The following is a 12,155-nucleotide window of genomic DNA, read 5'->3' as shown; positions in this document are numbered from 1 at the left end:
ATTTGTTTTACCATAAACGTCTTGTGGTTTGTTTTAAAAGTGTACTAAAAATTTTTCGAGAATGAACTATAAAAAGGCTGCTAAAAATTCCAATTTAAATAAACCTATCTACTTATTTCTAACTGATGCTAAAATTCATGATTTGTTTTACATCATGCATTGTGAATAAATAGTTGATTTACATTAATTACCTATGAACAAATTAACACAAATAGTAAATGATATTCTTTCCTTCGATGACTATATCAATAACGATAGCATGATAAAACTTGTTTAATTTCATTCGCTATACAAGAAATATTTTAAATGTAGTAGGTACATTTATAATGCCCTTCAGTTAATAACAGAGCTTGTCTAATAAATCAATATAGTTTTACTGAAGAGGTTAGAAATTCGAAATTCGATTTTCACCAGGTAAATTAATTACAGACAGCCGTAAAGATATTAGATCCATGCATCATTAATTGTGGATGTGGAAGCGAAATGTTTGATCGGATTCTGACTAATGGGCGTGCAACGTTACCGCGCGAGTGCACAATATCATATTTTGAGGTGATAATTATCACAAAACGCAACTCTGGCAACACTGGCGCAAATTGAAACTTCAGCCGATACCAAGAATTTAATTTTGGAAATAGAAAAGTTCTGAAATATTCATTGGCAAATATAAGCTAGCATGTCTTAACTTTTTAGTTGTAAATAGTGTGTAATATTAACAATTCATACAGAGTTTTAATTAAAATCCATTTTTTATGATGGTAAATAAAGTACTTTACATTCTGTCTTACTGGTTACTAAATTACAATATAAGTTATTTTTTAAGAAAATTGATCAGAGAAAACTTTATGCTTAACATTCATATTGTTCATCCTCCTATTAATTATGGTAAGAAGCTAAAATTCTGCAAATAGTTTGAGAAAAAACAGTCATCTTTCAATTGTTAAATGTTAACGTAAAATATGCAACAAAACCATGAAGCTATAAGAAGAAGAATATATGTGATATCCGTGCTTCAATTATCTTTATACCGGTCATTATGTAACCAGTTAGTTGAAACTGAACCATGTTACAGGACATCATATTATTATCCTTGAAGAGACTAATTAATCAGTAACCACTTCGACTCGTGTGTCAAAGGATTCCCGTTGTATAATGAAGTCTTTGAAGATGTGTGTCTGAGCTATCATTTACAGAATAAGAACAACTCTCTGTTAAACATAATATATTATGTAAAGAGTTATGTATCGTACCTACATTTTTATAATATATGTACCAGATTCATATTGTATTGTACAGATAGTAGGGAAATGAAATAGATAACTTAATCTTTATATTTATTTGCATTATGACCAAATCAAACCAAAATAATTTGCTATAAGCCAGATATCACTACAATCTAGTTTCAAATAAAGAACAAGATATCATCAGATCATCAAGATAACATATTTTGAAATGTTTTATGATGAGATTCTATTTTTGGGCATTATTATCTCAACTAGAAATACATTCTGAATATAAAAAATAACTTTTTTTTATAATTACTAGTTTCTAACTTTCTTCCTGTTCCAGCAATTAAAAATTACAGATTTCATTCATTATATTATAGTTCATATTTAAAACATCGAGTTTATAGTTAATACGTTACAAACTAGACTATAGTTAGTTACAAAATATGATATTTGTTGCTAATAATAACTACAACAAAAACTTGACTATTAACAAAAAAAAGATATGATACAACGGAACAAATCACGAACCAAACTTATTTAATTGAGTTAATTTAGACATTTTGTCAATGTTTCACATTTCATTGACAAAAATGAATGGTTTACCATTTTCCAAGAATCAAATTGCCAAATTGCACTTTTCAAATAAAATATCGGCGACATGTCGCACGACCATGATGTCATGTGTTTTTATAACTCGTCCTTTGTTTGTGTAAATTCTACTTTCACAAAAGTTTGATCTTTTTATAGTGGCACAGATACCTCTTGAATTACGCCCTGTTCTCAGCTTGACATTTTATATATTCCTTTAAATTTATTTACACGATCAACAGCTATAAAATATAACGTAAGGAGGTCATCCACGACCATTTATTTTACACAAATCGTGTTAAGAATATGTAATAAAAATAAAAGTTTATTTTTGTTTCTTCTAAGTGTATTAATAACATAGAATGACCGCTTAGTCGTTGATAGCTTCTTAATATTGCGTATGTTAATTATATTTAAAAATTATCATATTACTACTGTAAAGCCAATACGTGCGTGCCACATAGATGTTTACAAATATTGTTTTTAGTATTATAATATATTAGACGCTCGTCCCTGCTCTGCCCGGTTATCTAGATTCCTGTTTAATCACAAAGGAAGCTTTTAATCGGGATAAAAAGTATCCTATCACCCAAGTCAGCTTATACCTTTTCTATGTACATCTACCTAAAATCCGTTAAGTAGTTTCAGCGTCACTGACGGACAAACATTCGAACAAACAAACTTTCACATTTATTTTATTTATATGGAGAAATAATATAGTAGCTCGTTACCAATGCCGCTGACCGCCGTTAGTATATATTTTAGCAGCCAAACTCGATTTCAGGGAAACCTAGTTTTAGCTGGGAGGAACTAGTTCTTTCTAAACGCGATAGGAATAACTTGTACAGCCTAGTCTAAACTCATCTGTCCTAAGCCCGATAGAAAAAAACCACTTTATTCTAAGCCAAATTTGTTGATACTGATATAAATTCCCTTATACTATGATAAACTAGTGCGGCCTAGTCTAAAGATATATTTTTTTTATATCATAGCGGGCAACTGAGCTGGTAGATAGCCTGATGGTAAGGAATTGCCACCGCCAATGAACATTCGCAGAGGCTCCTGCGAATGCGATGCCCGCTTTTAAGGGGTAAGGGAAAACGAAAGGATTGATGACTGGAAATAATGGACTGGGAAGGGTGAGGAAAAGGAAATAGGCCTCCGGCTCCCCCACTTACGAAACACAATAGCATTCTATTATTTAGAAGAACTAGTTTAGCCTAGGCAAAACAGATATAAGAAACTTCAGATATTAAAAATTAAAGGTTACATAAAATTACTTTTCCTGGACGCATTTCGCTCACGATTCTATAAGCCTGTTCCTAAGCGAAAAATATATTTTTTTATTTTTTATTTATTGTTTTATTAAGGCTCATTATAATACACAATGTAATGTGTAAGGTAATATTAATAAGTGTGACTTTTATTGTATCGACTCTAGATAAATCAAACCAATATATAAATATATTTAAATTATTTCAATAACAAAAGTTTTTAGACCTGCACCAGAGACCTCTGGATATGAAGCTAAAATGCTAACCACAAGGCCAACGTGATCATCGATGTATATTATGGACCGACCGCACAAATGAAATTCTTTGAAACTCACTCAAATAATTTCGCATTACAGCTGATTCATTTCACTCGGCATAATGTGTTCAAAGTCAATTATAATTTAATAGTAAGTAATACGTACATTTTTCATTGACAGGAATTTGCTGAAACGGCTATGAATGAACTTCTCGGATGGTACGGATATGAGCGCTTAGAGCTACGACGATGGGCAGCATCTCGTGCCAGAGAACCTTCTAGTCCTGAACATTCCACCGAGCAAAAGAACAAAGGTAAAAACACACATAATTGACACTAAAAAAATGTGATTAGCTATCGTGATACATGCTCTATAAGCAGTGGGCCTTATCACTTATCAGAATCTTGTTGCAGCATATTATTCAGAACAGAAAATTCTTATTTACAATTTATATAAAATATCTCCATATAATATCTTATTAATATAAAATATCTCCATAGCTTTCTCTTTCTTAAGGTGAGCAGAATAAACTCGAAAAAAAAAATAAAGTCATTGTAAGCATTTCTAAACTAGAACTAAGCATAAAGATTCTCAGAATTGGAAAATGTAATGAATAACGACCCTCTTTGTCGAGCTGTTATTCATGGAATAAGTTATTAAATGCACCCTATTTATTGAAAATAGTGTTATACTAAAAAAATGATTTCGGGTTGGGCCGTTTCAATTACAATGTATAATAAATAAATCACACTAATATTATAAATGTGAAAGTTTGTTTGTTTGGATCTTTGTCCGTCAATCACGTTGAAACTACTGAACGGATTTTGCTGAAATTTGGTATACAGACAGGATATGAGCTGACTTGGGTAATAGGTTTTTATTTCGATTAAATGATCCCTTAAGATAAAACAGGAATCTTGATATCCGGGCGGAGCCGGGACGATCATGTAGTAACAAATAAACGAATAGGAGTTACGTACAAAAATTGTAAGAAAACCTCATCTTCGTGAAATTAATTATTTTCAGACGAACTCATTGTTAGTTATGAAAGAGTTTCGGAAACATTGTTCTTAATTTAAAAATGTTTGAATATGCTACGTCGATAAATCCTATGTGTTTTCAAATTTGATACCACAAAGCCGGTTTACTATTCCTAATGACCGTGGATTTACTTTCGCAAATCGCGTACCAAATATCGTGTTATATAAGATATTTTGTAGGTGTGCCGCGAATGAAATTGTGGAACTTTGTGGTTAAAATGTGATGATTAAGAACATATACGGTTACCGGTATTCGGTTACATAGACATGTAATGAGAACGAAAGACGAGCAATATTGAATTCGATAATGAAGAACATATTTTGTCGAGAAGACTTATACGTACCTACATTACTTTAGTATAATGTTCGATATAAAGAATATTTTTCAAAGATATACGGGATAAAATAAATAACGTAAAATTTATTTGCCAAATTTCTTTATAATTATCTATAGGTTATTATTATCTAACCACGCGGGTTCACTAGTGTGATTAGCTACCGCTCTATTTCTATGTCAAATTACATCAATATCAGTGCAGGAGTTGTGCATAAGCGTACAAATTTTTTTATATTTGTAATTTCTATAACAATTATTATATAGGTACAATGAGGAACAGACTATGAGGATTAAAAAAGTTTTTACTACACTAACCACTGTTTACTGCAATACATAGTTCACTTTTGCGTGCTATTATTAACTCACACTTGGACCCACGTTAGTGAAAACTTTTTTCTTTCTTCTTATTATGAAGTATGAAATGTTCACAAGTCATCCAAAATTAGTCCTGAATTTAAAAAAAATGCCTTTCCAAAAATAGATTTATCTCAGGTATGTTAGATACTTCTTATATAACCTACCAAGTAAATTAGCATTCGCCTGCATCCTTTTCTTATAGAAAAAACCTTTTGTAATTATTCGTACAGTGCCCTTAAAAATACAGGTAGGTAAGTACATGCAATAGTCAGCAACGAATAATCCAAACGTAATGAACAGATTCTCAAATATCGTACAATCCGATCTCGAATCGTTAGTCCGCGAAACAGAAATTAATAAGGTCCATAACGAGATATCATTGCTTTTGTCTGAAACGAGGCTTCATTAATGAGAAACCTGTGCCTATCGCGTTTCTGGAATTAATGTAATTAAAAATTACTGTTCAATACGATTTAAGGTGCATTCACACAATGGTAAATATTGGATAAATTATGGTGATCATTTGTTTTCGTTGTACGCAATGTTTTATGGGGAAAATGTAAAATTCATGATACGCAACATTTATTTGTAGTACGATAAATAAATTTAAGTAGATATACCCAATCACAACTTTTTAGTTAGGGGTTTAAGGTTTAAAATTTCAGTTCCATAAACAATTTTTAATTTGCTATTCGAAATTTTTCTATATATAAATCGCCCAACAAAAAATAAATAAATTCATTTATTTTTTTATAGCTAGATTATGCTTTACTTTCACAATTCTTTCCAATTTTTTTATCGAGAGAAAAGAAAAGGCTTACAGTTACTTTCATTTTACAGATGAATGTTCCTGGTGCAACAGGAACATAACAAGCGAAAGTGGCGCCCTCCAGCAAGCGGGTGCAGTTTTCTGCTCAGAACTCTGTTTCAGCCAATCGCGACGCGCGAATTTTAAACGTGCAAAGACTTGCGATTGGTGTCGGCACGTCCGTCATACTGTTGCCTACGTGGATTTTCAGGTAAATACCCATTATGAATTGTAATTCATCCGATTCATTCAGGGCTATAGAGTCATTCGAGATAAAATCCTAGTATTTTATTATGAAATATGATGATGTATCTGCGATATTTTGCTTGCTTGCGATATTTACATATACAAACATTTAAATACACGAATTATTATTATTCGAATTGTTTCTATATATAAATTTAATGACGTATATTATACATGTTTTTTTTTTTTGCTTCCAGGATGGCGCAACGCAGCTCCAGTTTTGTTCAGATAAATGTTTAAACCAATATAAGATGCACATATTTTGTCGCGAGACGCAAGCACATCTTGATCTCAACCCACATCTTGTAAGCTCGTCATCAACATCTAATCTTATCACACCAGACTTGTGGTTAAAGAACTGCAAGAGTCGTTCAGTTTCGCCCGCATCAGAACGGTCTGGATCTCCAAATGCAGAAAGTAAACCAACGAATGATAAGACAGAACCATTGAACCATAGAAAATCCCCTGTTCCACTAATAACAGTTGCACCGACGGCTAAACTCATGAATCCGAAAATTCCAGAAGAAAAAACGTTCACACAAAAATCTCCAGATACGAAAAAAGAACTCCGGCATAATAACAAGATGAATTTGCGAAAGCGCAGGTCATCCAAATGTACGTCCACAGTGACGTCACAATCGTTGAGGCAACACGCTACTACACCAAAAGCTCAGGATTTAAGGATGTGTAGTCCTTCAATAGATGGATCGTCACCATCATCATCTGTAACCATTGGGAATAGTGCAATACACTCACCACCAAATGCAAACCCCCAAATTCCACCATTCCCTAATGCAATGTTCGGAATGCCACCCCCAGTTTTTCTTGAAAACAATGCGGCGCACATGAACGACTATAGACATCCAGGAATGTTTCCACCACGGTTTGGATTCATGCCTCCTCGTCCAATGATGCCGCCTGAGAGGCCAAGGTTAATGCCACCTATTAATTTCGCCCAAGCAATAGGACAACCTCCACCGGTCACTGTGTTAGTTCCATATCCTGTGGTACTGCCTATTCCACTTCCTATCCCTATTCCGATTCCGCTATCGTCATTCTTACAAGCGCATCGAGTAAATAAAGTCAAAACTGAAGTCAATAATGATGATACAGAAGGCCCGCTTGACTTTACAATAAACAGTGACAAAAATGATGCTAAAAAGGTAGATGAAGACAATACTCAAAATGAAGATACTTCAACCCATGATATAAATAAAGAAAGCGAGGAAAGACTTGATTGTGAAAAAGACAATGGTGACGTGGTCGAAACTAATCCAGAGCACACTCTACCGAAGTTTAAAATAACAAGATTGGGAAATAAAATGGCTAAAATCGTTACTAAGGCAAGAGAACCGTCGGAATCGTCGCGCCCGCTGAGGAAACGACGGAGACTCGTAGAAGTAGCTACTGAAGACGACACAATTATTCACAAAACAAGAAAAATTGTTCAAGTGTAGATACTTCCTTAATCATACCATTTATATTTAATACATATCACAAATTAAGGAACTCAGTTCATTGTTTTGAAATTACTAGTCCTAGGCTTAAGTACGGTTAACTAATTTTATTGTAATAATAATTATTGGTAATTGTAAGGTTAAACTTTATTATTAAAATGCACATATATCGTGATATCATTGTAGGCAATGTTCATTGAAATAAAGAATTTCTGAACATTATTTTTATTTCACTTTAAATAACCAAGCATTAACCAACATAGACGCCTCGAGAACAAACCAAATACATACAAATATATCTGAACATTTGTACTTAGATACCTCCTGTAGCAGTAAAATATGACAGCGCTACGTGCTGCCACTACTAAATAGTGTATTCAATTTATACACCGTTTAAAATAAACAAAAATTGTAAGAATTTATAGCAAAATCCTTTTGTTATTTTTATTTCGATTCAATATACATTTAGGATCATGGAACATTTAAAGAACATCAGAAGTGAATAATTGACTACAATTCACATGCTACTTGCTATTTTTACTTTACGAGAAATACACCTTTTCACTGTAAACAATTTGGGAGAAACCTATTTCCACGTAAACATACGCGTTATAACAGTTAACTGGCTTCCACCTGAAATAATAATTTGTATAATAGAAACATACTTGGTAAATACATGACACTTTACACTAAAATACTACATCAAATTGTAATGAAAAAATATGTCTTGTTACGATCCGTTCAAGCTAATTCTCCATATATCGCCAGAAAATCTAATCAACATCTTTTTTTTACTAGCTGATCCAGCGAACGCTGTTCAGCCTCACTCTTGTCATTAAGGGTTATGAAATTTTTTACACACCTTTATTTTTTTTTCAAATAAAATGTGGTCTGTTGAATCTAATACTAGTCTTTCAGTATATAAAATTTTGTTAAAATCTGCCCAGTGGCTTTTACGTAATTAATGCACATAGCTACTAGCAAAAAAAAAAAACCAACCACTGTTTCGGGGTTACATAGAACCCAGAAATCATCCATATTGTATAGCTCCTGCGCGTGTTGCTACGAAAAAAATAATGTAAACCTACATAACTGCATCAAATCAAGTGGGTACAAGAACTATTAGTATTATGCTTATTACATATAGAAGGTAGATAGTGTAGAAAATATTAAAAGAAGTAAACAAATAAAATGTATTGAAATTTTGGAAAATCATAGTGTCTTAGATGCAGACAGATAATCGACTTATATAGTGAGTTAGTAAGCTTTAGAGACAAAATGATTCATAATGTACCTACATAATCTATACGTGCGGTCGTAGATATTCCGTACCTACTCTGATAGCTTTCAACTTGTAAATTATTTATTATCTCAGCTACATATTTAGAACACACTTGATAAGGAGCATATGTCGTAACAATAATAGCTAATAAGACGACACTCCACATCCACAATCCTCACATGTATCTTATTAATTGTTAAATTTCGGATTATGAATGGTACACAATTGATTTTTAATTAAAGTTTCTATCTTCATCTCCCAATAAGATCAATTGGATTGCTTTTTCGGTTATTATCTTTCACAACAGTTTTAGTAGCTTATTGAAACAAAAATAATTTTCCCGACTTTAGTTACACGTGATATTAGTTCGAGTAATAAAATAATTGTATATTATTTAAAATTAAATGAAATCAAACACAATTTATAGAATTCGAATACCTTTAATTAGTGAAATAGAAACAGTTATCAAATAAAATTCCAGAAAAATAGGCATCGGTATTCATGATTTATTGAAACAAGATTATACTTAATCTACCAACTTGGCCACAATGTCAAATTCAAAATTATTGTACAAATTTTCGTATTCGTCTAATATTTGTCTTCACGCCTCTAATTACATAATTAGTAATGAGATCCAATTTAATACAGAGATTAAGCGAAATTTAAGTAATATAAAAATGAGGTTCGTAAATTAAGACATTTTAATTCAATTATTATATGAAAATGTGGGATTTTATATGCAACTGAAATATAAATCAATTGATCTCAATTTGATGGTTGACATGGCAAAATAATAATGACAGGCAGCTAGGTTGTAATGAAGCTTTGAAAACAGAACAATTATTTTATATTATCAATCATACAACTTGGCTTTTCAGTTGCTACAATTCTAATTAGAGAAATGTTATAAGAGCAGAAGCTGCATTTTTTACTTATTGTTTTTGTTGTTGTATAAGTCCCAGAGAGTTATAACCCCGTCAAGCCCTCCAGCAGCCATTATGTCTGCATTCCACATGGATACTTTTTGATTAGAGTATGTAACGTCTTGTATGGCTCGCTTATGTTCAGTGAGCACAACAAGTGGTCGAAGGGAAAACCAAGAAAAGATTCTAATGTGGCCATCCCACCCACCAGAAACAAAAACTTTTCCATCCGAACGGGACTGTACTTTATTGATTCCAGGGTTTTTAATTGTGATATCTGTACCATGGGCCAAGCTTAAGTCTTTTCTCCCTATGCTAAATACTTGTATCACATTAGAGGCATTGCCAATGATGCCCCTTTGTTGCTCCATATAAAAATCCACTGACATTGGACATTCTTTTGTTTGAAGTTTACCAATGCATTGACTAGTGTTGAGATCCCATAGAAGAAGCCATCCAGCTTCATAGCCCACAAGAAGGTGAGCTTTATCAGATGCTAGTTCTATATACTTCATACACATTGGATCTCCAAGCTTTGGATCTTGGGTTTCTGGCTGCAAACATCCAATCTTTTCACCAGTAAAATTATAGATGTATATTTTGGATTCCATATCAGGTACATATAGCACTTTGAGTTTTGTGTTGGCTTCAAATCGACAAAAACCAGGATAGTCAATGTCAATATTGTATGCTTCTTTATAACCAGTGTTTGTTAAATTAAAAATTTTATATTTTCCACCCTTTTCCTGGGTTATTAACTGATCATCAGTATGTAATAGATGAAGAATGGGAGCTTGACCAACTTGGATTTTTTGCTGAACTCGATTTGTCTGTAAATATACAGAAAAGTACAAATATAAATAGAACTTAATTATTAAGTGATATACAAACTAATAATAAATATGTCGATTATATGTCTATTATATTATTGATTGGCATTTTTGTATTTCTTTACAATATTTAATAAGTACAACTAATGCTAACAAAGAATCAAAGTAAATCATTAATATGTATTTATAATTATATTTCCAAAGTCTATTCAAATATTGGCAATAACGCACAAATGTGAACAGTTGTTTTTCTAGGTCGCAAATCGAGGGTAGTAAACAAAGCGTTGTGGCACACGTAGAAGTGCCTCATATTTCAATTTGTGACGCAGATATAGGTTAGGCGTAAATAGAACTCATTATTCTTCGATCGTGAGATCTCACCTGAAGGTTGTATGCATAAACATATCCATTCTTTGAACCGGCTAGTAACCTCTCGAGACCGCCGGGTAGAAAGTTAAACGCCAAAGAGTAAACCGGCAGGTTATCGACATTTCGGATTGTATAAACGGGATCAGGAGGTAGTAATGCCATCTTGGGTCAAGCTCAAACCGAAATATTTAACCGGAATATAAAAATAAAATAATAATAAAATTAATTAAGCCATCAGAAACAGAACCACAACTACGCACAACACAAAACTGACATGAAAACAAGAAAGTTTACATATTTACGTTTTGACATATGGCAGCGTTCACAATTAGCAGCAATAAACTGTGTCAAGTAGAATTCTGCATGCTTCATATGCTAAAATACTTACTATAATTACGTAATATATATTAAAACGAATTCAAACAGTATTATACAGATGTTATGATATTATATAGTAATATACAAAATTTTACCATCTGTTAAGCACACATGGTGCTGTACTGGTACTTTAAACTTAAGATGAACACGACTGGAAAAAAGAGGAAAATAATTAATGTACCTATGCTACCTAATATTAATAGGAAAAAAATATATGTTATGGCAAGTACCTATCGTAGTTTAAACTTTGCCTAGCTGTCAAACGTTTTGTCAGCAGTCAGAACTCAGACGTTCGTGTCATCGATGTATCGACTGTCGACATTAGACATCTCTCAAATTAATGAGAAGCTTCAGCTTTGTACAGTGTTTTATAAATTCATGAAGTTTTGAATGAGAGATTATCCATGTACCTAATAATGGGTGCCATATATAAATTAAGAGTACTAATTTAATAGTTAAAATTACAAATGGCTGCGGATTTGCATCTGAAAACGAGCAAGCATTCGAAGTATAAATCGTATAGGAAAATTCTGTATCATAGGTTCTTCGTCGGTCTACTATTGTTTATAGTGATATCATTAGTGTTTACTGTAGTGTTTAATGTTTTCGCTGGAAGTACACCGCGAACAGAATTCCATGAAACAGTGAATTTGGATGCAGTGAACTTACCCGTGGTTAAACTGGAAAACGAGTCTCCTTTTTCGGAGCCTCGCGCTGTGAATTGCACTTATTGGAATTGCTTTAATGTCTACAAATGTGGAAGAGGAGGCCACGATAAGA

At 32.7% G+C, this 12,155-nt stretch overlaps 2 protein-coding genes across 2 annotated transcripts; one reads left to right on the top strand and one right to left on the bottom strand.

Moving 5' to 3' along the window:
* Positions 1-3,532: 3,532 nt before the first annotated feature.
* LOC119833866 (sine oculis-binding protein homolog) lies at positions 3,533-7,780 on the top strand. Its single transcript, XM_038358073.1, has 3 exons — positions 3,533-3,661; positions 5,923-6,101; positions 6,334-7,780. The coding sequence occupies exons 1-3, from the start codon at positions 3,547-3,549 to the stop codon at positions 7,591-7,593; spliced, it is 1,554 nt and encodes a 517-aa protein (XP_038214001.1). The 5' UTR covers positions 3,533-3,546; the 3' UTR covers positions 7,594-7,780.
* Positions 7,781-9,299: 1,519 nt separating this feature from the next.
* Positions 9,300-11,289, bottom strand: LOC119833932 (guanine nucleotide-binding protein subunit beta-like protein 1). The gene is made up of 2 exons (XM_038358168.1): positions 11,010-11,289; positions 9,300-10,628 (listed from the first exon to the last, which is right to left on the bottom strand). The coding sequence occupies exons 1-2, from the start codon at positions 11,157-11,159 to the stop codon at positions 9,804-9,806; spliced, it is 975 nt and encodes a 324-aa protein (XP_038214096.1). The 5' UTR covers positions 11,160-11,289; the 3' UTR covers positions 9,300-9,803.
* Between the last annotated feature and the right edge of the window lie 866 nt (positions 11,290-12,155).

This window comes from Zerene cesonia, chromosome 18, assembly GCF_012273895.1.
Source record: "Zerene cesonia ecotype Mississippi chromosome 18, Zerene_cesonia_1.1, whole genome shotgun sequence".
In the NCBI taxonomy this organism is placed as follows: domain Eukaryota; kingdom Metazoa; phylum Arthropoda; class Insecta; order Lepidoptera; family Pieridae; genus Zerene; species Zerene cesonia.
Note: the sequence above shows the minus strand (reverse complement) of the source record. Positions and strands in the feature narration are given on the sequence as shown.

Excerpts from the sequence above, each read along its gene's own strand:
- LOC119833866 (XM_038358073.1), top strand. The coding sequence starts at position 3,547 with ATGAATGAACTTCTCGGATGGTACGGATATGAGCGCTTAGAGCTACGA. Across the intron at positions 3,662-5,922 it reads CACCGAGCAAAAGAACAAAG|ATGAATGTTCCTGGTGCAAC; the intron begins GTAAAAACACAC and ends TTCATTTTACAG. Across the intron at positions 6,102-6,333 it reads TTGCCTACGTGGATTTTCAG|GATGGCGCAACGCAGCTCCA; the intron begins GTAAATACCCAT and ends TTTTGCTTCCAG.
- LOC119833932 (XM_038358168.1), bottom strand. The coding sequence starts at position 11,159 with ATGGCATTACTACCTCCTGATCCCGTTTATACAATCCGAAATGTCGAT. Across the intron at positions 10,629-11,009 it reads TTTATGCATACAACCTTCAG|ACAAATCGAGTTCAGCAAAA; the intron begins GTGAGATCTCAC and ends GTATATTTACAG.